Source organism: Chamaea fasciata, unplaced genomic scaffold, assembly GCF_029207755.1.
Source record: "Chamaea fasciata isolate MVZ Bird 193981 ecotype frontalis unplaced genomic scaffold, bChaFas1.0.hap1 SCAF_11, whole genome shotgun sequence".
Taxonomy (NCBI): domain Eukaryota; kingdom Metazoa; phylum Chordata; class Aves; order Passeriformes; family Sylviidae; genus Chamaea; species Chamaea fasciata.
Genome location: NW_027094096.1, coordinates 11,708,027 through 11,735,500, shown reverse-complemented (window position 1 = coordinate 11,735,500; position 27,474 = coordinate 11,708,027). Strand labels below are relative to the sequence as shown.

The 27,474-nt window shown below is 40.1% G+C and overlaps 1 protein-coding gene across 3 annotated transcripts; it reads right to left on the bottom strand.

The window, feature by feature from the left end:
• Nucleotides 1-3,109: 3,109 nt before the first annotated feature.
• On the bottom strand, nt 3,110-26,743 carry ZBTB38 (zinc finger and BTB domain containing 38). 3 transcript variants are annotated; one of them, XM_066193235.1, is made up of 3 exons: nt 26,372-26,743; nt 22,144-22,253; nt 3,110-8,976 (listed from the first exon to the last, which is right to left on the bottom strand). In XM_066193235.1, exon 3 carries the CDS (start codon nt 8,974-8,976, stop codon nt 5,398-5,400), a length of 3,579 nt encoding a protein of 1,192 aa, XP_066049332.1. In that variant the 5' UTR covers nt 22,144-22,253; nt 26,372-26,743; the 3' UTR covers nt 3,110-5,397. The 3 variants fall into 3 exon arrangements, with proteins under 3 accessions (XP_066049332.1, XP_066049331.1, XP_066049333.1); XM_066193234.1 differs by lacking the exons at nt 22,144-22,253; nt 26,372-26,743 and adding an exon at nt 14,639-14,768; XM_066193236.1 differs by lacking the exons at nt 22,144-22,253; nt 26,372-26,743 and adding an exon at nt 13,595-14,290.
• Nucleotides 26,744-27,474: the final 731 nt, after the last annotated feature.

The window sequence follows — 27,474 nt, the reverse complement described above, 5'->3', positions numbered from 1 at the left end:
CAGTTCGGCGCCGCGGGGGAAGGGAGAGAGGGAGAGAGGGAGGGAGGGACGGGGGGAAGGAGCGGCCCGCCCCGCCCCGCCCCCGCCGCCCGCGGGCACCACCGGCCGGGGCGGGCGGGGGGCGCGGCGCCTGCGCCGGGCGGCTTCTCCCGCTGCGCTGCCGGGCCGCTCCGCCCCGGGTCCGCGCCCCGCGCTCCTTCCTGCCGGCCCGGGGCCCTGCGCTGCCCGCCGCCGCGGGTTCGGCCGGTTCCGGAGTTCGCCCTGACCGCCCCTTCCCCTGCCCTGCAGTCAGGAAGACAGGACATAGCCTTAAGCTGCGCCAGGAGAGGTTTATGTTAGACGTCAGGATGAAATTCTTCACAGAAAGGGTGATTAGACAGTGGAATGGGCTGCCAAGGGAGGTGGTGGAGTCACCGTCCCTGGAGGTGTGTAAAGAAAGATTGGACGTGGCACTCAGGGCCAGGGTCTGCCTGACAAGGTGATGTTGGGTCATAGGTTGGACTCGATGATCTCAAAGGTCTTTTCCAACCTAATTGGTTCTGTGGTTCTGTGCCTCCCACCGGGGCAGAGGGCTCAGCAGCCCGGCACGTTGAACGCTGTGTTCTCTGTGCTGAGATTGGTTACCTTAAATGGCAGGTGGTCCCATTAATGGAATGAGTGGTCTGTGGTGTGCCAAGCGCCTGTCCCTGTGCCAAGCACGGCACGGGCTCCGCTGCTGTCACTAGTTCACGTTCAGCTGTTCGGCCGTGTGAGAAATGCCATGAAACAAGTAGGAAATGGCTCGGCTGCCAGCACTGCCCCAGGAGCAAGTGTCGGGCTGCCTGCGGAATGCCACAGGCAATGCTTCCCTCAGGGGTCACACAGGCCTTTGCATCGCATTTTCTGCCATGGACTCTTGAAGACACTGATCCTAATGTGAAACTCTGGGATCTGGCTTACACTCAGACTTCACTAGGGTCCTGCATTGGTGGTGGGCGTCTGTCTTGGGCCTGCACAATCCACCCAGTGCCGTCAGCTGCAGGGTGACCCCTCCACTTTGGTGTCACTCCAGGTCAAACTGAGGCTACTTCTGTTCCCACACCTTGTAGGCAGAGTCTAGTGAAAGCATGTAGTAAGTGACAAATCCTAATACACAGGTAGTTCACCTGCCTAAAGCTGTTTCAGGAAGCAGTACAGGACTAGGGTTCTTCACTCTACATGTAAAGACCTTCTTCAGTCTGTCCTGCTGTTAACAGGAAATTTGGAAAGTTCAGGCCAGCATCTGCCATTGTCTCTAACTGAAGTCCCCTGCTGTGGTGCTCTGGCCATTTTTTATTTGTCCTGCACAAACCTTGCTGTTATCACTATGGTATGGGATGGAGCCATATAATCTGTCATCATTTCTTGATGGCTTTTCCTGCATCCAACTTCTCCCCCACTGCTTCTTCAGCAGTGGTGAAGTTCCTTCCTCATCCCCACACTCCACATTGTGTGTTTCAAGGCAAGCAGGGTACTGGTGGTGAATAAACTTCTTCATCACACCCGTAACAGGTGGACTTGCGTGAATGCAAAACCTAAACCTGACAAAGACATGAGTTTGCATAAGCTGAATTTTAACCTGTTGGAAATGAGAGGTTCCTCTACAGTACAAATTGAGGATCTGATTATCTACAGCTGGCTGTCTAGGCTGGTTGTCCTGTCTGGCTGGTGAACTGAGGCTCACCTGGGCAGAGTCGGAGCTTTGATCTGGGAAAGCAGCAGGGCAGCACCCTGAGAAGGGAGGTGTGTGCTTGAACTATGCATTGCCACACTTTGGAAGGCAGAGCGACTCTACGGCCTCCATATTCTCTCAAAAGTTATGACTACAGTTGGGGTTTACTGTTTTAATTTAGCATCAGCTGTCTTTAAAGCACTGACCCACATTATCAATTCAAGTTTTGCCACTGTCTGATTCCTGACAGTTTTATTTTAAAAATAAGTTTTGCTTTAGTCTAACATACGATATTCGGAACACTGTTGCAATTGCCTAACATTCATTTTTGGCCTCTTTTAAAGTTACATTTTAGGGGTATGTTTATGACAGGTAAGTCTGTGCAGCTAAGGACATGGTTGAAACAAACACTGGTGTGCTGAATTGCAAACTTACTGGAAAGACTGATTTAACAATGGGGATGAACTGTGGGGGATCTTTGCTTCTTGTGAGAGAACCTCACAGCCAAGGGGCTGAACTGTCAGTGATAGCTGCAGTATTAAGGAAGTTTAGCCCGAATAATAGTAATGATAATGCAGAGTGGCTTATTTCAAATGCTTCTGCCTGTCATGTAGCTGTCATGCAATCTCACTCCCCAGAAGAGAGCAGTATCATTTATTACATTTGTTCTAACTCTGGGTGTTTGATAAATGAGGACTGACTAACATTTTGTTTAGATGCACAAACTTCATGATGATCCACTTGTCTTTTTAATTAGCATTTCAAACAGAGGAAAAAAAAAGTATTTATTACAATTAGCAAACTTCTAACTTTTTTTTAGTTACTTATCTCTCCTGACAACCATCCCAAAACCACCTGCATAATTTAGCCTAAGTTTGCTTTTTAATGCAGGTTACAGACGAGTGACACCTAGCTGAAGGGGAAAGTACTTTGAATATGCATGGTTTCTATTTTGTATGTATCTTCATATTTCCATATGCAATTAGATATTTGCATTTTGAACTATGTTTCTTGACAGAAGCCCAAAAAAGTAAAGTGTGTAAAATACACAATCTACACACAATACTACAAGGTTACTAGCAGAACTGAAAAGAGTTTTTCAAGTTTTACGTTCTCATGAACACCTGTGAGATGTTGTAAAGTACTAAACACAGTTCACCTGTGTTTCCAGCCCTCTGAAACACTGAGCAGGTAGATTCTGTTCTGTATTGCATTCACCCTGTATGATGCCAGGAGATACCATCACTTCCCTTGAGCTCTGGCATGTTTTCATTTCACTGTTCTGACCTTAATGGACTACTTGGTAACTGTGTTGCTTAATCCTCCATTGAAATAACTATTAGAAGATATGCATCTGTGGATCATATAGATTATATAAGTATTAAAACAATTTAAAAAATGGAGAGACTTACAGAAAAATAGGAATATGTTATTTTAATTAAGCAAAAACAGAGTTATAATCACTCTTTCTAAAAATAAAATTAGACTCTTTATCAATCCTTAACATCTGCATTTAATATTTTCTTCTAAACAAAAATACAGATGCAATTATGTAGCAAATTACAGTCTTTGACAACGTATAGTATTTACCTTCTCTTACACTTACTTTAATTCTAATTTGGTCATTAATACTTGATTCATTACTGCAACATGTTACTTGTAGTAAAAGTGCCACAATTGAACTATAAACATGACATTGCCATCTTAAAACTGCTTTGCTATAAACTGTAGAGAATATACAGAGTTACAAAGTCATTGTGTTTTTATCAAAATATACAAACCCCCCCCAACCTAACACAAGCTAACAATATTCTTCTTATGAACTATACAGTTATATAAAATATTTGTAAAATTATCTTTGTATTTATAAATATTCTACCTTATTTGCTTTGGTCTATATTTATCACCATACAAGTCCACTTAGAAGATACCTCTGTATACTTTCTTTGAAACTTTCCTGTGTTTATTATTCTATTATCCTTTTTTAAAGTGGAACCAAAGCTGCCATGAAACCAGAATTTCTCAAAGGGTTCACAGCATTCACCAGTGATAGAATAAGTAAGTGGACTGTATTATTACTTCAATCAATACTGTATTATCATTTCAATTGTAGTTTTATTGTACCCAAGCTATAGTTTCTTTTAAAATATTCAAGAAGACGAAGTTAAGTAACAAATTGTGAACCATCACAGAGAATGAAGTCAAGAACCACTAACCCTTGTTGTGACTTAATTTTTTAACACTTCACAGGGATGAACATACATGACTATTGGAAATGCAGACACGGTACAACAGAGCCCTATCATATAAAATGCAACTTGCAGACAAACACCTGCTTGGACTTTTTAAAGCATCTCAGTTAAAATGAATCACACTTCTACAAAATGGTATTAACTGGAGTTTTTTGGTGCTGTCTTTCAGAATCCTGTTCTCCCAGTTCTTAGTGAATTGTGCAGCTGCAAGGCTCACCATAATCCTTTGCTGTGGTAGGATGAGGGAGGCAAGAAGGCCAACACTCCTTCCTCCAGCAGCCCACTCCTGGCCCCTCTCTGCTGTGGCCATGGGACACTGCTGGAATGGTTGGTGGGATCACTGAGAAGGGACATCTGAAGGTTAAATGTTGCATTTAAGGCATGGAGATGACAGGGAACCCCACAAACTGGCCCTACACCTGTTTACAGGTGTAGCATCAGGGATATATATGGAAGCAGGAGTCTTATTTATCTACTCCTCTCAAAACCAAAGTATTTGCGGGGAGTTGCTCTAGTGTTTGTGTCCGAGCATTCTTCCAGGATGAGGAGGAAAACTCTGCCTGCATGTCCTTCTGTTGAGAAGAACTATATATAGAAATACATTTATTTCTAAAAGACAAGAGTTGCAGACCCACCAGGAGGTGGACATTTCTGTACAGGATTTCTGTTTCAGGAGAACAATTTTCTTTAAACCAATGCACCTGAAGAGCTCACCAGGCCAGCCACTGACATGGGGATTGATTTATGCAGTTTGGAAGACTAGCTATAGCAAGTTCCACTGAACCTTTATTAAATGTCTCAGAGATATATAAATCTGGAATACTCCTCACACCAGCACTCAGACTTAACAGTTATTATGGTAACTACAAAACTGAATATGGAAAGGAAAAGAGTAGTTTAAACTCCTGAATATGTTCTGTAAAGGTTGAGTTACAGAAAAGCATGGCAGAACTCAAATGTACTTCGGCACACCCAAGCCCATGAAACACTTCCAACCTTCACTTTAGAATACACAAGATTACAATTATTTCCTTTATGAACACATTACTTTTGTTAAAAAAAATGCAATATATGGTTTCTGCAGCAAAAATTCCTTCTACAGAATACACCATGAACCTACCTATTTCTTTTGCTTTGAATGATTCTGACTCAAAACCATAACTGTAAAATAGTTCAGTGACTAGTTTCTTGTAATGCTAAGTAGAAGGGTTTGGGTTGGTAATTTTTCTTTCTCTCTGTTAGAGTCAGTTGTGACAAAAGTATTTTTGTGTTCCAAATTAAATTTGTATTATTGCAAACACTACTTTTTCTGTGTTGTTTTTTTTTCTTTTGCATATATTGACACACATTTAGATGAAGAAATTTGACCTTACTGATACGTTTCCCCATTCAATACATCTTTATCTTCTCCAATATATAGTTTTCAATTATTCTTCTCTTTTGCACAATTGTCACTCAGAGTATAACTTCTGGAGTTACATTCTGTGTTTTTTTCACTTCACTTCCTTCTGAGCCAAGGAAATGTGGGTTTTCCAAAAGTTTAGTGCTTTCATTGCAAAACTGTTCTTTTCTATCTTGTGTGCCTGGACTTTTGAATAGATGCTTCTTCTGGTGCATTCCCAGAGCAGCCGCAGTCTTGCAAATTTTGGGGCACTGGAAGCAAGCATATCCTTTTCCATTATGTTCACGTACGTGCCTTTGCTCATGGTTCCTTTTGGTAGAAAGATACAAGAAGCTCTGAAAGCAGAACTGACAGTGGTAGCGTTTTTCTCCAGTATGAATTCTTTCATGTATTTTGAGTGTTTCATTTAAAGTGAATGCCTTATTACAGTATTGGCAGACAAAATCTTTGACACCCAGGTGAATACGTTCATGTTTCTGGAGATTTCCAGGAACTGAGAAACATTTACCGCAGGTTTTGCAAGTGTAGGGCTTTTCCCCAGTGTGACACCTCATATGCATTTTTAAAGTGGATGGACTTTGAAATTGTTTTTGGCATAACTCACAAATGTAAGGCTTTGAAGCAGCTACGTGCAAGTGTACGTGTTCTCGAGCTTCTGCTGTGGAAGACTGGTCTCTTTCACAGAGCTCACAATGAAGATTAGGCATTTCTGTGTTCTCCTCCTGGCTGACCGCCTTTTCCTCGGGAGCATTCCTGAGCTCATACTCTCGACTGCATGTGTTGTGGCTTTCCATACCGGTGTTCTTGCTTCCGTGCTTTTTCCTCCACTTGGTCTTTTTAATTTTTCTTAGCTGTTTGGATTTCTTTTTTGGTTTGTAATTATAATAAGGTCTCCAGGGTTTATCACTGGAGTCCTGGTCACTAACATCATCACACATTTCTGTCAGCTCCAGGCATTCTGAGCTGTAGAGTCTAGACGGACTTTTTTCTTTTATCTCCATTTCTGGTTCTTCAGTGAGATTGTCCTGTTTGGACTCATGTTTGGATTTTCGGCCCCTTTTACAAAACAGCTTAGATCCTAATATATGTCTTTTTACAATGGCTTCATTACCGATTTTTACTGTTATCTGGCAAAGAGGTGCCACATTGCTGTCAGCAGATGTTCCAGGTAAGGCAGGCTTTGCAATGTATGTTTCAGTTTTACTGGACTCTTGGACAGTATTTGTAGTTTTGTTACATGAACCTCCAGATCCTGGCACGTGCTGCACATCCTCAGTTGCTTCTGCTCTGTTGTACAGCAGTGTTTTCTTTTTCTCCTTAATAGTTTTTGATTTTGTAATGCACTTCCCGTAATTATCTGACCCATACTTACAGTCGTCACTTACTGACTGACTGGGTAGGTTATTTGAAGATTCTGTCTTACTGTTTTCTATGGAAGTGACTGTTTTACTGTGCATTATTACTGATGAAACTCTGCTACTGTGCATTATAACAGAGGGTGCAGAACTGCTGTAACTGATGACAGAGGTTGAATTTTCATTCACGTTAGCTAAAGACACAACTGAAGAATCACACTCCTGCGAACCTGAGTCATTTGCAGCAGTGGAAACTCTTTTTTCAGCTGGGAAAAAGTTCCTCTGCAGGTCAGAATTTAAGATACCTACTCCCCAAGAGGAAGAATTCTGAGTATTTGTGGAAGATGCTGTATCATTACACGAAGATGTATCCAAGGCCAGGGTTCTGTTGTTTGACATTATACTATGTTGAAAATTCAGCGGTGGTAGCTCAGAGCTAAGAGAACTCGGAATGAAACAGTTAGTAGAAGCATTTTCATTAGCCTGGGTACTTGTTGGAACATTTTCATAGGAAGAATTTCGATAAGATTTATAAGGCAGTCGCCTGCATTTCATAGGTAAGAGTCGATACAGTTTGTACGGGTACATACTTGGTTTTAAACCACCATTGGCCGTCTTTTTATTTACTGACAGGCGATGGTCAATGGCATGGAAAGACTTCTGGTGATTTTTCAGTATATAGTAAGTCATGAAGGTCTCCAGACAGAAAATGCACTGGTAGCGCCTCTCCCCAGTGTGCCAGATCTCATGTCTGGTGCGGTACTCAGCTAACGCAAAGACTTTATTGCAGTAGTGACAAGGGTATGTTCTTCTCCAGGAATGCACGTTTGCGTGTCTTCGAAGGCTGGACAGTGTGACATAACTACGCTTGCAAACAACGCAAGTGTATAATATCTGCCCATCAACGACTTTAACCAAATGATCCGTTTCTGGTAAAGTGCAGTTTGCATTGGAACAATCAGTGATGCTGTTTTCAGACAACAGAGGCTGTGTGTTCGCACAGGAACTTCCATTCTGTCCCTCTGGAGCAGTACAGTTATCTGCAAAATTTTTTTCATTTCCACTGTGAACTGGTAAGTTACTTGATCTCATGCAGACTTGTTCATGACTTTCCAGTATATTTAGATTTGCAAATTGTTTACTACAGTATTTGCATATGAAAGTTTCCTGACGCTCTGAATGGAGCTGAAGGTGAGCAGTGAGTAACACCCGGTCATTGAATGATTTCGCACAACAGTTACAACTGTAAACAGGTGGAGTGGCAGTCGCCCCAGATGCAGAGACATTAGCAGAAGTGTTTTCCTCTTCTCTGGATACATGCAAATCTCCTGCTTTATTTTGAGATTTTGGAAAGGAAGTAATTGTCTGATCAGTAACTGCCTCGTGCTGGACTTCTGCAGTGGTTACGGTAGAGGCTGGTACTTTTGCTACAGCCAAACCAGTGCCCTGGGGCTTGAAGGCTGACTTAGGAGTGCCACCAGCTTGTTTTCCCTGCTGAATGACTGGGGTGGCTTGGTGATTTTCATAGTGGTCCTCACCCACCTGGTATGAAGGACTGCTGTCCTGGTCAACAAAAGGTGCTCCTTGTGAAGTATCTCCCCCAGAAGAAACTGCATAGGAGTGTTCAGCCAAGGTACTGGCTGGCTCAGCATCTTTGCACACATCGCTTCTGTTGAGGCCGATGTTGGGAGCTTGTATTGTCTCAGATACCTTTTTAAAGCTGGCCCTCAAATCAAGGGGAGAAAACAAATTGTTTTCTGTTTCAAAAATTGAGAATGCATTTGTAATTCGCGGTCCATTTGTCACAGCAGAATCTTCGTGTCGCTTTTCATGTTTTTCCTCTTTGACAGTCCCTTTTTCATTAACGCAGTATGAATAGGGACAGGGGGAACTTGAAAAATTTACATCTGTAAGATCTTCCAGAAATGATATTCCCAGTTTTTTCCCTGCAGCTGCAAGGTCCGTTACAGTTTCCTGCCTCTTAACAACTACTGTGGAACTGTAGATGTAATTCAGTATCTCTGTAAAAACTTCAGCTTTGAGATCATCTAACTCCAGCACATGACCTGAAATACAGATAGTACGACTCCAAAAAATGTTTTTAAAGTAAAGGCTTGAAGCTGCCAGCACATTACTATGGGCTTTAAATTTGGTGTCTTCCACAATTATGGTGACATCGCATAAAATACCCCGAATGCGCTGTTCATTTAAAATGGAAAGTACAGTGTCACTGTGGAAGTCGTCCTTGAGATCCTTTGAATGGGACATGACTGTCATCTACAAGAGAAAAAATGTAAATTAGAAGGCATTTTTCATCCATTTCAGTTACAGATTAAGTTTACAGTGCTGTATTTATTTATATATATTTATATATATATATATATATATATAAATATATATATAGTTTATTAACTTTTAAAGTTTAAGAATGAGTAAAATTTTGAGTAATATTTCAGGTTTAAGTAATATTATATTCTCTGGTGCCAACACTACTGCAGGATATGTCTGTCCAGATCAAGGAGGCAGGAGTACCAGAGGAGCCCTCCCACTCCCTATCCAGCTTGAACCTGCTGTCTATCCTGTGCCTTTCCCTGGGAATGCAGCCGATGGCTTTTGCTCTGCCAGAGGGTGCAGCTGCTCAGGGTCACCCTGAAGGACTCCCTGAAGCCTGGATGGAAATCTGGAATTCCCCAGCATTCCATGGAGGGAGCTGGCACACCTGAAGGGGGAGGCTGTGCTGCCGAAGTTCTGTGTGGAGTGAGGACTTTGCTTTCTGGGTTGTTTGTCAGACACCGACTTCACAACACGGCAGCATCTGACCCCCCTTACCAAGCTCATATTTAAATCACAGCAAGAGAGTCTCAGTTTCAGGATAAGGCTTTATAAGCAGGTGAATGCACAAGGAACACCATTTGGTAGACAGCAGTGAAGTACCTGTAACACTATTTATGTGAACAGAATTTTTTTTTGAATAGTGATTAAATTCACTCAATTATTTACACTACTTTAAAATTACTGAAAAGTTTTGAGTAAAACAAGTAAAAAATAATGGAATAACAAGCAGAAAATGAGAGGTTTTTTCTTCAGTTATAGTTTAGATGTAGTGTTCACACTTTATAATTAGGTAGTGTGTTCTTAAATTCTTTCAAATAACAAGACTTAATTGCAATAATAAGTGCCATTAAATAACTGCTAATATATAATAATGAAGTATAATGCTAACAAAAATTATATCGATTAGCCAGGATGTTATGATATGAATATACTGGTTCATTTCACTGAGAAAAAACATGCAAAATATGAATGAAAAATACTCTGAAAAAAATAGATTAATTTGCCAGTTGAATTTGAGTTTTGACAATTTTTGCCAACTGAATTTTGTATCTGGTGAAAATCTCTGTATCCACCAGATATTTTTTCTCAAATTCTGATCTGTACCACATAATGAGGTTTTTTCCCCATGTCTGGAGCAGTGTTTTTAACTACTACTGTCCATTTCTGACTTCAAGTCATGAAGAAATACTTGCGCTAGTGGCAGTTACCAATCACTACAGTAAAAAAAAATCACACTTCTTAAAGATCCTTTTCTTCAAACTTGTGAAAGCAAAATGCACCTTAAGGAATATTACTGACAGAAATTTTTAAGAGAGGCTAAAATTTTACAACACTCTAAGTTAGAATTTACCTTCTAAACACTCCATCTTCTGCTCCAAACTTTAATTTTCAGCTTTAAAATTTTTATGATGACCTTTACCCTCAAATACTTAATGTTAGGAATGTCAATATATAAGATGGGTTTGATCCAAATGGCAAAATAAATGCTTGACCCATATTCACTCGGCAAACAGCAATGGCCATTTAGAACACATTGGCTCGTTCACCCAAAATATTGGGAAGTAATCCATTCTGGAAAATAGGATTGTTATCACAAAGTTAAATAATGCAAGTCATACACTCCTGCTCTAGCTCATCTAATTACACTTCGGACACTTTTATCACAAATCCACAAACCACTTCCCTGCAAATCAAATTACACAAAAAGCAGCAACAACCTTACTGCGAAGACAAACATACCATGAACAAGAGTGTAATTTGCTACATTACAGATGAAGCTTGGAAGTAAAATTTTTACCTTGCAGCATGGCCACTGCTTCTATCAGGAAGGGTGCTGTCTATGCAAATAGTCAAAATTTCTAATAGACTTTGATGGCTGAGAATTTTCAATGCACAGAAGGCAGAACAAAACTCTCATTCACAAAAAATACCTCTGCTGTTACCCATGATATGCCATGGATGTCAAGAAATGAATTCATCAGTATAATGGTGATAGAAACATACATGAATATTATTTTGATTATTTGATCACTCTCAGCAGCTGTAAATCTAGATGCAATGTCTTGTGCCTTGAAATCGTAAAATCACAATTTATGGTGGGTTTGTTTATGACACTAATTTGGCTTAAAATAAGGGATATTTACTCATGTGGAATGGCAACCTGAAATTCACAATGGTTAGGTAGAGTCATCTGCTTTGGTCTGGTATCTGAAAACCCAGATGTAACTGTAGGTAGTTTCTGGCATATCAAGTCTACAGAAAGCATACTGACAATTCTTTTCCTCCAGCAAGCAGCCACTATTCCATAATTGATTCCTTTTCCTCATTGACAATGTCTGAGATTACATCTGACTTGCTCATGTGATGTGGTATTAGAAACCAACTGTCAGACATCAAAAACATTTCACAACAGGAGCTATTGATAGGGTTATTTCCTGAGTATAGGAAATAAATGATGTCAACTCTACCTCCCAGTGAACTGCCCCACAGGAACTTGCCTGTGTTTTTTCTGTTTCTTTATTGGAGACAGCTGGTTTTAGTTCAAAGACACATCATCTGACAGACGGTTTGCTAAGTGTATCAGACTGCTACTGCCATGCTGAGAGGCATACAAACCCAAGTGGGTTTAGTACAAGTCTTATTATTCAACTAATTATTTCAAAATTTATCTTCCTAAATACTTCTTCCTAAGAAGTAAGTATTTTAAATTTCTACTTGCCACATACATAGACTGCCTGCTTTTGCAGTCCTGGATAATTTGGTACGCTCAGTAAAATACTAAACTAGATTCCTTGTGTCAACATTCTAGAAATTATCATTTGCTATTTGGGAATTTAATTTTTCTTTTTCTGTGTGCTAAACCATATGCTAGATATCTTATTGGAAAGTTACACAGAAAAAATCCAGAGCAATCATTTTCCAGGGCCAACACTTTTTTCTTTTTCATCTCAACCTACACATACCTCAAATAGTCCATTTATTCATGTCTGTAATTATTCTCTAGTGCCTTTTGTTTCACCTGTCTTCCTTCCTGCATTTGTAAAAACATGTCTGAAAAGCTATAAAATCAAAATGCCCTACCTAGCACACACACATAAATGGAGTATTTTAGGAATATTTTCCATTCCATTTGCAGTTCATACTGTAAAATGAAAACCTGCTCTTCACTTTCCAAGAGAGCACTACCAAGAACCATGATACACAGAGATCTAATCTTTCAGATGTGTTAGCATTAAATATTTTTCATTAAAACACTGGAAAGTCCATTCAGAATGTAACTATTCTTCTGTATGATTTTTATTATAGAGTTATGGAAGAAATTTTTGTTTTATTTGTAATTTTTTCCCAAAACATATATACATATCATTTGACCTGTTAAAGGGCAACAAAACTCCTCAGCCAACTAATCCCTCTTTTTTTAACACAAATCTGTCTCTTAGTGTCATACTTTTTACCCTCAATCCAGACATAAGTGATTTCTTAGGAATCTGAACAGTACCTTTGTATCATTACCTAATGGTCTTTGGTACACCTATGAATAACTTCAGGTTCAGAACAACAGAATTTTTAATTGGGAGTTACAGCACTATTTGCAGATTTTCTGCAAAAACAGTAACAGATTTAACCTGTCCTTAAAAGTTGTTAAATCACTTGGAAAGATAAGATTTAAATATTCTTTCAAGTGTAACAGTCAGTAGGTTTATTAAATTACAGCAGTACCTTTTATGACATCAACAGAACACCACTCCAGGACAATAGTCACAAATGAAAATAAATAATATTAAAAGTTAATGTCACGATCAAAGATCGATATATCCAAACACAAATTTGACTACTTATGCCTCGCAGATGACGCTGCTAATTATAAACAGAGAAGCCAGCTCTACGTGGACACAGCTGAGAGTAGAAGCTACTGTTAATTTTTATATTAACATTACTCTGAATTCAACAAAGAGTTCACAAGAAGTTTTACTGACCCATGAATACGAAGATGAGTTTTTTTACTACCAAAGAGAACTATTATAATCCAGGAATATTCTTTTAACTTCTGATAATCTTTTGAAATCCACTGCCAGACAAGTGCACCCCACTACATACGACATTATTCTATTCCACTTCAGTCAGCTAAATTTGAAAGACAAGCTAGTGGCGTAACAAAAAATCTCCAAAGCATTAGGGGCAGTTGCTTGTACCCAGGCAAAATCAAAACCAGCAAGAATAAATGATGAACTGTAGCAAGAATTCTCCCTGTTCTCTTACTCCATAGATTTCTACTGGGATTTTAAAGTGCTAATATATTCTAGTACTAACCAACAGGACACTACAGAAATATGTTCAGTCCGTATCTTCCTTATGTTCAGTTTCACCCTACTCTGTAAAGGTACTCTGAAGTCTCTGTTTTGTTTCCAGACGGCTTCCCCAGCCGAGGAGGAACATCCACCTCTATCTAAGTCTACTAAAGGGTGCTGGTTTTGTCCTAGAGCAGAAACGGAGTCAGGCAAACAAAAATCCCCAAACAACCACACACACACACATTCCCCGAGCTCTGATCCTTGCTTACCTGGAAACCTACTGTGCAACCATCACTGCTACGGTGACTGCCCAGTTTTTTCTGGAATCATTTCACCAGTTCCATGTCGGCAGCAGGGCTGCCTGGATCAGGGTGCTGCAGCCTCCCTGCAACCTCGGGCATGCAAGGCCGTGTTCGTGCTGTCTAATGATGTTAATGATGTCTAATGACTTTCAATAGCTCGCAGGAGCGTGTAGCTTAGTGCTCACTCTACAGAGCTACACGTTACTTCTTCAACTGCACTGAGAGACTTTCTCTTTGGACTCTCGCTACTCACATCCTTCCCTCCCTGTTGCTATAGAAGACCATTACTTTAAATATTTTTTTCAGCCTCGCGCTTTTCTCTTTTAATTCAGACAGCTGGCGGGGCTGGGGTGGGGTGATGGAATTTAGCCTAAGAGTATGTCAGTGTTAACAGACCTCTCATGCCCCGCGACGAACCATTCTTTCAGAGCCGGGACTCTTGTCCACTATTAGCATCCCGACCTCCATTCTCTCGCTCCCCGCTTGACGCTTCCCATGACCTCTCCCACCACGGGAACAGCCCGTGCGGCCTCGGCAGCGCCTCGCTGGCACAGGCAGGACGAGCCCGTGCCCGGGCGCTCGGCGGCCGCCCCGCTGCCCCGGCCCGGCCCTTCCCGCCGCGGGTGGGCTCCGCCGACCCCGGGGCTTCCCCCCGGCCCCGGCCCGGCCCGGCCCGGCCGCCGCCGCCCGCGGGGGGGCGCTGGCCCCGCGCAGTGCCGTCCGCCCCGTCCCGGCCCGTCCCGTCCCGGCCCGTCCCGCGCGGCGCGGCGCGGCGCGGCGCGGGGTTCGCCGTGCGCAGCCACGGGAGCGCGGGGCCCGCGGGCGGCCGCTGCCGTCCCCTCCCCGGCCCGCGCCGGCTGCGCGCACGCGGGCCCTGCTGCGGTGCGGCGGCCTGGCGCTGCCCGCGCGTCTGCGAGCGGCCCCCCCCGCGCGGGCCCCGCACCGAGCCCCGCTCATGGCGGTGCCGCGGTGCCCGCGCGGCCCCTCCCGCGGGAGCCGCCACGGACTGACCTGCCGCCGCTCCGTCCCCACCGGCGCAGCCTCGGCCCGCGCGCAGCAGCGCCCCGTCCCCGCGCCATTAACAGCGGGCCCGCGGGCTCTCCGCGGGCGGCAGGCGGGCGGCGGCTGCGGCCGGGGCCGCGATCGCGGCGCGGCGGCGGCCGGACGGCGCGGGCGCCATTTTGGTGTGCCGATCCCGGCAATGGGATTGCCCGAGGTCTGCCGGGCAGGGCCGGGCCCGCGCCCTCCGCCGCGTGTTCCCTGTCCTGGCTCGGCAGCGAACGCCCCGTGCTCCGCCAGCGCGGCGGCGGCGGCGGCGGCCTGCGCCTCTCCGCCAAGCTGTCCGCGGGCGACCGCTGTAAATTGAGAGCGACGAGAAAACGCGGCGCCGCCAGCGCCCGCAGCCGGCTCCACGGCCATCAGTGCAGCGCTGAGCACGGCCCTCAGAGCTCCTCTTGGACCTAACGCAGCACTTCAATGCCTGACTGTCCTTCCAGCCCTTTCTGCCAGGAAGGAGAGAGAACGTGTTTCTGAGCATGGACAGCTCTGTGCTGCCTTCTGCCACCTCCCTCCAGAGAGCAGAGATAAAACGTAACCTTGAAAAAAAACCCCGAACCCTGAAATAAACTACATTTAATCACTGAATTATAGTAACATTTACCTCTTTCCTTATCTGGTTGTATTATCTTTTTTAAAGCATATATAGAAACTTAACTAATGTGAGGAAATTTGCTTTAAGCAGTATTCTTACTCATAATTTCGGTTTCTTGATATTTTTTACCGCCTCAGGAAACCAGCACAAGGCCAGCATGAGCGTTTCATAAGCAGTAACAAACGCTCCCTTAGATAAAGGGCAGAGCTTGATTCCATCTCTCCACGTACTCCAACACATTTGGTAGAGCCCTCCCAAATACTGTCTCTCTCAGCCTCTCACTGCAAATAGTCAGCAAAGTCTGTTTTCTCAGAACTCAGAATCATGAAGCTTAGAGAAAAACTAGGTTTTGAGACAGGTTGAAAACATTGTTAGATAAACTTGCAGTTTGGGGTTTTATCTTAAAGCTTTCTTTTGCCCAAGGCTAACCTATGTTTATTTTTACAAGGTATTGTGTATAAGGCTTCATGGGACGAAAGCTTTATTTTCAAATATTAAACCTATGCATTAAAAACACTGAATAATAGTAACTGATTCATTTTAGACCAAAAAAAAAAAAGTGCAGAAGCATGAAAAGCATGAACTATTTCATCATTGTCACACTTGATGGGCCTGGAAGTTAGAATTTTGGTAGAGCCTCTTCATGATAAATGCTGCTTATCATCACAGGAAACCACTTAATATCAACATAATGTACAAAATTTTTATAAAAACGGGAGATTTTTTTTTTCTTCCCCCCAGCACACTGTCTCGGAACTATCAGTGCTTTCCCAGTTGGTTAAAAGCTATAGAAAGAAATTTTTTCCTGTCAGAAAATTGTAACAATTTTGTTTGACTTATCTATACACACATCTTTCACTAACTTATATAGTCCACATTAAAAGTTCATCTTAGAAATACTGAACATTTCTGTGAAGAGTTAAATTCCTTTTGTAATTCTGGATCACTGGAATTCTTACCTATAAGTTCACCTACAGAGGCAATGAATACGTTTTTAGCCTAGGGCTCTCTCTGCTGCCAAAAAACTTTCTTTTATCTCATGGCAAATTGAGTCCTAAAATGACCAGTAGCTGTTCACCAACAGCTGTGGGAGGGGGAACAAATAATTGAAGAACACAGTGGTTTTGATTGCAAAGGCAGAGTGTGTCCCAATGTGTTCCCCACATTCTTTTTTATTCCAACCTACATAATGGATAAGCAAAGTTTCATACTCACATGTAGGTTACTTTTAATCTTGTACTTTGCCTATTGCTTATTTGCTGTTTTTCCTTTATTACTGTTTTAGATATGTATCTGCATAATCATATGTATTAATGAAGATTTTTGACACAAGTGCCATAAAAAGTATTTGTGACAAATGTGTTGTCAGTAACAATACAATAAAATGGATTAAATTAAACCTGTTGTAATCCCTTAAAGGAAATAAGTGCCTTACTGAACAAGCATCTTGAAACAAATTTAAGGAAGATTAGGTTATTAATTCCCCCCAAATTGTTATTAAAATTGATTATTTTAAATTGTTTTGAAAATCAGATGCATAACCATCATTTGTATAGCTGATACTCCCAATTTAGAGACAATAAATTATTTGTACTTAAACACTGGATTCTTTGGCAGTCTTAATTGCTATAGACAATATAACAGATACGGAGAATGAAAAAAAAAATCACGTTTTCTCTTTTTTTTAACAGGGTGTTTTCTGAAGGCAGCTTTAACTCATCCACTAAAAAAAGAATCACCTTTTCTGTGACTAGTAGTGTAATTGAAGGTACTAATTTCCACATATATATATATATATATATATATATATATATATATATATATATATAATTTGAGCTGTTGGGAATTCATAGTCCCATCAGCTCCTTGTGTGTTAAAAATATTCTTCAGAAAAAGAAATTTCTTTCTAAGGCTGTCTTGGCCTCATCCAAGATTTTACATAATCATTCTAATGTTTCATGTAAAAGCAACTGCATGCAAAGAAAATGGAGGCACTGGTGCTGCAGTCGGACCTGTGAATGCACTCCAGTGATGTCTGGGAGAAGTCAGACAAGATCCATTTGCTCTGCAGCCCTGATTCCAGGGCGTAAGCCCCAACACTAATGATGTACTTTAGAAACAGTGAGCTTGCTAGAGTATATGTACCAATTCCTATTAAACGTATAAATGATTGCACATTGCAGCACACAAATACTGTGTTCCTTTTAGAAGGAAGTCCAAGCAGTTTGGCAGTGGATTATTTCTCATATGGTATAACTGCAAGATCTAGAGAAAATTTTCAGCATATCTCTTTAAAATGTATAAAAGAGTTCCAAGGTTACTGAAATGGTGTTGGGATGCTTTGCTGAAGTCTGATAATCTCACTTCTGCAACTCATGGCATGTGGTATTCTTTCTGTAAGAGTATTTAATGAAAAAAATGTGCCAGTATTCCTCCTCTAGTCAAGCAGTTTCAGTTCTTAAGCAACAGCAGAAAACAACATATAGAGTGTTACTCAGTCTTGCAAATTGCTCACAAGCAACAGGAGTTTGGCCAGGATTTGACTGGTTTCTGTCTCAGTGCCTAGACCAGCCTGTCATCTTCATTGCTCTCCCTGCTGAGGTGCAAGCAGCCAGGGATTCTGCTGAGAAGAAAACACAGCACTGCTGTACCCTCAAGCAGGCCAACCCTTCACTCAGGAGTGGGGCACAGCAAAGACCCAGCAGCCCAAAATGACTTCAGCTCCCCTTTGTGGTCCATGAGCAAGGGAAAGACTTCCGTGTGCAACCCTTTTCCTTTTATTCAGCATCAAGTGGAGGGAGAACGAGCCCAGTTAGAGCAGCTGCAGCAGCCCCCTGCCCTTCCGAGTCTGGAAGGAGAGAAGCCTGGGAGAACTCACTCAGCTCTCAAACTGTGTGAGCTGTGCACATGCACCAAACCAAGTCCTTCTTCAAGAAATGCTGCCTTCTTAAAATTTAGGCACAGCCGAATCAGAATCCCATCAACACTAGACAGGACACATACAAGCAATTTTTAAAGGTGTAACTACATCTTTTTCACCAGTCTAAAAAAGAAAATGAAGCAACAACAACATAAATCCAAATTCTTCTCTTGCACAAAATACAAAAGCTTATGTTGTACTGCTACTAAGAATCAGCTGACTTTACATCTTGGTATCTCTGAACAATCTTAGTATTATTTTCCATTTAAGTCTTTCTTTTTTTTATGTGCTGCTGACAAGCCGTTTTCTAGCTGCCTACACTTGTAGGACATATCAGTCCTTAGCTAACAGAGATCAGTTGCAAACATGAAGCTATGTTTACAGACAGAGTGACAACAACAGACATTCTTCTGTTGATGACTGTTGTCAAATGTAGTAATTAATATATTTGAATAGCTTTAAACAAAAGAAGCAAATGAAACATTTAGATTTCGTTCATTCGGAACAATTACTATGTGGTATTCTGTTGCCCGTTCTGTAATCAGAAAGGTAAAATAAAAGTAGTTGAGTTCAGCCTCCATTTTCCAATTTTCAGAGGAAGCATCATTTGAATATGGGAGCCCGCATCCACAATGCAGGCTTGGGGCTGCTGTTCTTCTGGGTGAGGTATATGGGGGGCAGTGAAGCTGTTCTTGCCCTTTACTACGGCTGATGTAGCAAATAACAATGGACTGGAAATAGAGATCAACCCCTGCCCCTGCAAACACCTTATTCAGTTGGTTTGCCAGATGGCTGGACACAGCCATTTTGGAAACCAGAACCGGTCTTCAAGCTGTTAATCAGCCACCACTGGCCTCCAGTATTCCTTAAAATTTTGCAAAATATTTTTGGTTTTGATGTTGTTTTGGTAAACCAAAACTAACACACAAGTGATAGCTATTGCTCTGAATCATCACTTCAGCGTGGCCAATATTATGACAACTTAGCAGACACACAAGAGCTTCATATGCTGTGAAACATTCTTATGCTCTATTTTGTGCTGACCAAAGGGGCGCAGCCCAAGCTCTACTCCTCCTTTTCCATCATACTGCACATTTCCAAACCAAAGGCTGAAGCAAAGCCTCTGCTCATGCAGTGGAGAAGGACTGTAGCAAAAGCAGATAGCGCTGGCAGCACAAAGAAAACCATGATGGCTCCAGCTCTGGTTTGTGCTGCTTGCTCCACCACCACTGTGAACTGCTCAGATCTGAGCTCAGCTCAGGTGGGGGACAAAACAACAACAACAACTACTACTACAACAATGGCTACAACTACTACTACAACTACTACTACAACTACTACTACAACTACTACTACTACAACCCCAACAGTTGGCTTGCCTCTCCCTAATAATTCCCCGAACTCTTTCACTCAAAAGCCTTAATAGTAGCATGTGATGGTACATAACCACATTGTTTGTGATTCAGGATCATGAAAAGATTAATGTGGCAGTGTTTTAACTAAATGAAAATAATACTAGATTCTGGTATTGATTCTCAACTTGGCTGTTGAGAGTTATGGAAATGTTGAATGTTATCAGGATAATCTTAATTTCCTAAATCTGATTGTTATCTATGAAGTCTACTCTCTTACTGAGCACTCAAATAAAGTAAATGGGAATATTTTCACTGATTTCAAGGCAAATTTAATTAGCCTACTCGTCACCTAAGCAACTTCTTAGATTACACCCACTGATTTACACTGATTACACCCCCAAGATCTGCAGATTCCCATTTTCCCCATCTTTTTAAATCATAGGATTTTAGACTTATTTCTTAAAAATACATAATTTGGGGATAACCCAAAGGGTTGGATACACTTTTCATTTTATATATAAATTAATACTTTAGGAAGAAAGGCCAAAAATAGCCTGTGCATAAACTTGCTGAAATCAGTACACACATTTCTCAGTACTGATCTTATTTGCCTAAGCTTCTTTTTAATCCAGGACTGAACACTTGCACAGGAAGTGTGAGTGCTGCCTAAATGTTACATCCAGATTATTATTCCAAAAGTCCATGGTCAACTGTCATTTTGACTTCCACAACTGTTTCTCAATGCCTGCCTTCTATTGTCGTCTGACAGAAGACAACACCTGGGTCATATTTCTTTGACTGGTTATGTTAGAACCAGAGTGTTACAAGCAACACCAGCTTCATTCTTATTTAGTGGCTTTAGTTTTGTCACTGTGTAAAGCAATATGATCATGCTTGCTTCTGTATGCTGGTGCAAGATTCAAATTGAGAATGCCTGAGCATTTCTGAAAGACATCATTGCCCATCATTTCCATCCATACTTGTAGCAGCGCCGTAAGTATTCAGAATCCTAGAGGAAAGTTTCCATTTGTAGACCAAACCTACCATGCCAATTTTATCCAGCTATTGCAAGCCCAATGAAAGTGCAATAATAAAAAGCCACAAGAGATATTTCCATTGAAAACATGAGGGGTTTTGGTTAAAATCTTTGAGTATTAGGAATCTACATTGGGCCATGCCCAGAAATCTTTTTATATGGTGATTTTCAAGATGCATGCATTATTGTGAGCACATGGTATGTAAATGCATTGGGCTGCTTAATAAGCATTCACTGACACACATCTGCAGCTTTGCTAATGTACCTTTTATTCCTATGTGGTTGTCAAGGAAACAGGTTATGGCCCAGTATTCTGTCTAAAATGTACTGAGCAAGTGTTCTATGATAATTTACTTAAAATAGGGACAACTCAGGTTTCGTAGCTCATTGCTTCTGTAAATGCAGGTAACCTGAATTTATCTAATTGTAATGTTTCACTGATTAGCTTAAACCACCAATGCCATTTTATTGTCTCTGAAAATCCATTACATTTTCTGTGTCACACAACATTGCATATTAAAAGTAAATTTAATTACAGAAAACATTTTGAGATATTCTAGGAACTGAAGAGGGATTTTTGGCTTGTAGGGTTGTGGTTTTTTGGCGTTTCTAAAAAATTCATTCCTTACTGTGCATTCTGCCTGGTGACCTTAATTACTTATTGCAATTTAGAGATACCACATCAAGATTGACTCTGATGCAACAAAGCATTTCCTACCAAAATTTGTGCAAATGGTGCCACTGAAATCAGTGGGATTTCTCCCTTTCTTGTACTCTTTGGGACCAAGGACCACATTAAAAATTAATGAATTAATGAGAATTTCACTGATTCTTTCATTCAATACAAGCATATCTTAAATCTAAAGTACAGATACCAGACATACTTATACTAATCAAGATTATTATTGGACATTCACAATAAGAAAAAAGGAAACTATTAATATTTGAAAAAGCTGTGCAAAATGTGAACTGTTATTCTGAAATATCCTTTGTGATTATTTATCACAATACTATACCTGAATCTACAAACTGCTCTTTCCAGCTCATGAATCAAGAGAGTTTTAACTGTCCCTGATTAAAGTAATGTATAAAGGTAGAGATTCTATGAATTATACCCAGCTTAACCAACACAACCGTGTTAGAAACAGGCACTGGCACTGAGAGTTCCTCTGCCTTTCCTGTGTGGCACAGGTTTGTAATGAACACTCGTGACTGGGATCCAGAGCTAACATTCTGGCACGCTCGGGAGGTTTGTGTGCCTACCAATATGTTCGGTTTGTACAGATCACTGGAGGCTGCAACAACCTGTTTCAAAAACTATTCTGTCTGATTTTGTTTGTCCAACCTCTATGGCAATAGAAATCCAGTAGGAACTGGAAAAATCCAATAATATCAACATGAGAATAGAGTAATGTGGCACCATAATGAGAACAAATCTTAAATTATTGTAATACATTAGAAATTAACAGAAAATATACCCAGGTAATGCAGTGGTGATGGCGTTAAATAATTTAGCTCTATTTCTATGTGAGATTATCCCATAAACTTACCCACCTAAAATCAGGTTGTTCTTCTGTTAGAGTCTTTTAAAAGTGGTATAGACAGGTATTTTCAGCAAAACCATCTCAGTAATTTTGTGAACTGTGTGGCTACAGTGTATCAGCCTGCAAAGGGAAAAATCCAAATTTAATGACTGAATTATTAGCTGAATACTAATTTCCACATACATTGTGTAATTCATCAAAATTTTCCCTGGGGTGCTGTAGGACTCCAAATCTACATCTGGGAATTTTAGAACACACCAGCAATAAACCAGCAGCATTAACCAAACTTCTGCTGCATTGTTCTATTATGGTTTAACCTGTGTAGTGCAGACTGGACATAATGATATGTTCTAGACAGAAACGTAAGGATGTTTTCAAGTTTAAAGTAATTATTTTGAAAGACATTTTCTTTCTCCTCTTTCTCTTCCACCACTTTTCTTTTGATCTCTCTTGTCACAGATATCACCACAGTATCTGTGATAATGACATTTCTAGGCAGCTCTTGTTCTCTGGAATACGCATCCTGCATTTCTTTGCTTAAATGATTATTCATCACTGTCAAACATCCTAATTTTATTATTATGTATCAAACATCCTAAAAAGGTTTTCCTGTAACAGTATAAAAATTATGCGGAACTAGATTTTGTTTCAAAGATACTGAAAAAAATGAAGTTGTTCCATAGAGAAATTGCAAAATCATGCAGAGAAGGCCTTATGACTCAGCTGATAGGCATTCATACAGCAGCAAGTATGGAGCAGCAATTAAGAATACATAGCTCCATCCTCCATTTGCAAATACACCATATGCTCTTAGCAATAACATTGCACAGGAAATACAAGATCCATTACTTTGGCTTGAAAAGGTAAGAAGGTGAGCTAATTTTTTTTGTTGTTGTTGGTTTAACCTTGTACATTTTTAGTGCATGTTAATTTGAATAAGAAAACTGTAGCTCACATCTGCCCTTAACAAAGGCCAGAATGAAAGAAAATTGCAATAAGTAATTATTATTACCTCAAATTCCAATAATGGCATAATCATAAATGACCAAAATATGATAAATGGGAAGCTTAAACATCATATTTGGAGGATTCCAACAGTAAAAGATCTTACCAAAGCTGAAGATTTCCCAAATTTGGTAATATTGGAATTCAAATACAGTATTATCCATGATAAAGCCCTTTTAATACTTAGTAAAGCAATTTATGTGATAAAGCAAAACAGACACTAGATACCTCAAAAGGGTTAATTGGTACCTATTCATTACTACCAGAATCCATTTAATAGTCTGACAAATATTATCTGAACACAGCTAGTTTCCCATTCAGAGACCTGCAGTTTCAAATCAAAATGAAATTTAGAGGCAGAAGTAACCTTAATTAGAAAGACCATTGAAAAACAAGTAGGACAGTGTCCAAGTGAATAATTTTTGGTTTGATTTCATTTTTACTCATGCTTTGTTTAGATTCTCTGTTAGCCAGAAATGAAATTTGCATGGATAAAAGAACAAATTCCAGTTATAAAAAGGGTATCAACAACTAGACTTCTATGATAAAACTGAGCCCCCAACCCACAACAAAATAAACCCAAAAACCCTAACAGGCCCCCCTGACAAGAACATTTGCAGGCTGTGCTGAAGGTGGGAAAAACTGCACCTGTTCCTCCATGCCCTGGTTAGCCCCCTCAGCCAAAGAATAAAAGGGATGAAGTTTACAGAAGATTTTTTATGGCACCTCTGGCTACAACATTCTGACACTCTGCATTAGCTGGATGTTAGCGCCACTGAAATACATACAGCAACCCACGTGTAACAGTCAAACTGGAAACAGCTTGCTAATTACTGGACTCCTCCTAAATAAAGAAATCCGTTTCTTTTGCTAGAAGAAATTACCATTTTCAGGCTGCCAATGAGTTTTTCCAGACTCATGAAAGCACTTGAGTTCAGTCATATTCATTACAAGAGGACTTGCACCCCTTAACAAAGAGCAAATCTGCAAATGGATTTAAAACAACCATAGGGAAGGAAATGTGCCCATGTAATGGAGCTACTTTTAAAAAATGTCTTGAGTGGGCATGTTTAAACACAAAGATATAATAAAAACAGTTTATTGCTAAGTGTCCCATCTTTTCTAAAGATAAGTATCAGAAGCAATAAATAGATTGGACATAGCGTTTGCTTGGCATTTCCTTTAAAAATAACCACACAAGAAATAAACAAAGAAATGTACTTCCTTACTACATTTAATGGTTCCCTCCATATTAACATTTTAGACAGGAAAATAATCAGCATAAGCAAGCTACTGGAGAGAAATCAAATTACAAAAAATGCAGGCTTTAATACGTCACTTGAGATATGCTGTCTGTTACATTTTCAGTTCTGCTTCTTTAGGTGGAACAGAGGAATACTGGAGTGGATTAAATTTTTTCTTATAATTATGAATCAAATGGTTTTATTGTTATTATTAAGGATTTGACTATTATGACATATGACAAATCATATTCCTGAATAGTTATACTCTGCTCATTTGGAATGCACTGAACTGGTATACTTAGAAGTAAACGAGAATTAGTTTAATATTATTCAAACTGTCAAGGCTATTATTGATGATTGGCTGTGCTTCTAAATACCTCCTCTGCATTCACTTTCAGTGCTGAGTCTTCTTCCACAAAAAATATACTCAGTCATTTAAAAGTCAAGGACATGAAAGGAAAATGGCTTCCCTGCTGCAAAAGTCTCATTGCAGTAGTGAGAATTTCTCGAGTCACGTACAAAGGGCATCGACGAGGAGATACACTAAGTTATAAGCTCAGTGGAGACATTCAGTAACATCTGATCTGTATAGCTGTGTTATACATAATATTTAACTTTACTGACACTGTAAAGCATATTAGCTAAAAATAGAAATAAAGAATTATAATACCTAAATTTTGCAAAACCTATAATTTTGCAAATTCCCGCAGATCACAAGTGAGCTTATTCTCTAAAGGCTTGTTTAAGGTCCGAAAGGAGTCCTTTTGCAGTATGCCTAAACACAGTTCTTTACCTGAACTTCAGAATGGGTCCACTATTGAGAGAGATGTTTATTAGCATTACTGTGGCTGAATTCAGCAAAGTTTAAAGAAGGTTTAAACCTTCTGATTCTCTACATTTGTCAGCTGCTAAATGTTTTAGTGGTATTTTTATACTTGTGATGATAATAAAACTATTACACACAGTACAAACCTTGACCTACATGCAAGACTTGGCTAAATGAAAAAGAAACCAGGGTACGTTTCTGGGAACAACCAATGCAAACCAGAAATAAAACAGGTTTTTGTGTGTACAGCTTTATAAACATGGCATCATTTAAGAACTGATAGCCACATGGAAACATAAAGTGAGATCACATTCTCAGTTAGAACTGAGAGGAAACTACTGCGACATTTCCATTTGCATTGTGATTTTGCTATTAAAGAGAATAACATCTTTCTACATCTCTACCATTGAACCTTTTTAAAGGATTTGGTTGCCAAGGAAACTGGTTCTGGCCCAGTATTAATCTGAAAGAAATATATTATAAAAGTTGGTGTAAGTAATACAGTACTCATAATTATGGTTATTCTTTACGCTTAAATTCAGGTTTTTGTACTTGAAGCTGTTAAGGTTTTTTTGTGTGAAGTAAAACACATTTCAGTGAACTGATACTCAGTTTAAGCTGACAGGGCCATTTATATCAATCTCTCTCTTTAAAGTTCTCCTACCTTTAAATAACAATAAATACTGCAGTTTTGTGTTTGTAGCCAATACTGAAAATATAACCATTAAAGCATATTATTCTTTATTTAATATTTCGCACAAAACACAAAACCGCTTACGACAGAATTTAAATATTTTTCTTTTTTCTAATCTTCCTCAATTTTTATTTCTGCCTTTTAGCTGCAAGTTTAGTAATGCTTATAGTCAGCTTTAAAATGTAATGGAATCAATAGGGTTTTCAAAAATTCTTTTGTTGCATAAGCGTTGCCACGCCCTTAGTACATATGATTATTTTAACAGACATGATTGCTCCACTTTCACAACAGATTAAAAAAAACAGGTAAGAGTAATTGTCATGCCAGTATGTGAAGCCAACAATTTAATTTAGGTTGTTTTCATTAACAGTTTAGTACATTTTAAAACTGAAAGCTGCATTCCAAACCCCATTTCATGTTCTTGCAACACTGACCAAGAAAACAGTAAAACATGCAAATCTCAACCTACCTGCATGTACCACTTAGAGCAGTGTTAACATGGCAATGCACCCAGCCATTTTTATGTAAAGCGATGGAGATAAGTTCTGTTCTTGGTCTTCTTGATAATTTTTAAGAAGCAGTTGTCAAAATTCAGATGGGAAGCAGCTTGAATAGACCGTGAGCAGGAGAACTGAGTTTATCAACAGGGAAAGCAGGAGTGGGAAAAAAAAGTCCTCATCCAAGGTTTTCCGAAACTGCAAAACAAGGTTGGCTTTTTTTTTTTTTCTCCTCCTTAGAGGCTTCAAAGCTTGAAGCTGACCACTGCAAAGGCCACTTGTCACATTTACTGAAAATCAACCTATTGATATCACAGCTGAAAATATAAACTCGACAACCAAAGCCCATTGCACAACATGGACTGCGTAAGAGTTAAAAATAGATTCGACGTGCCTCCTACCTGCATAATAAATATGTAAGTTTCAAGTGCTTTAATTCGATATTCACATTAATTAACAATACAATATACATTATTTAAACTACAGTAAATGCAAGAAGAAAAAGGGTGACACCATCTGGAAGCACAGTTTGCTTTTTTTTTTTCTCCTTTCCGAGGGCTAATAATGTAGTTTGAATGTGATGACAAGCTAACAGCTCACCACATTGCAAATGAAAAAAGAATTTTTAAGGTGATGCTCAAATATCTAAGCCTGTAATGAAGCACAAACCAGTCTTCACTACTGCTTGACATGGCACACAGACCATTTACATACTCACATTTGAGATACTAGGCACAGTATAATGAATTCAATACACAGCATGCACACAGCACAAGCAACGTTAATCCTGCCTGCCATTTTAGGCTTGCAGGAGTAAGATACATACTGCAGCACAGCTCTGGTAAGGGAGGAGGCAGGGGACAGCTCACCTTAAATGCAGTATCTGATTAATGTTGTAAGTGACATTGCGTATCAGCTACAGAGTCTTGGTTCAACTGGGTGGGAGGGAACAAAGAAAATTGTCATCAACTGGTGATGCAAGATGAGCTCCAGTCAGTAACACTGTTAGCAAACTCCAAATTCTACAACGATACAGTAGTAGGCATTTCAAACTCTCATCAAAATCTCCTTGTGC

Coding starts and splice junctions, on each gene's coding strand:
- ZBTB38 (XM_066193235.1), bottom strand. CDS start 8,976: ATGACAGTCATGTCCCATTCAAAGGATCTCAAGGACGACTTCCACAGT.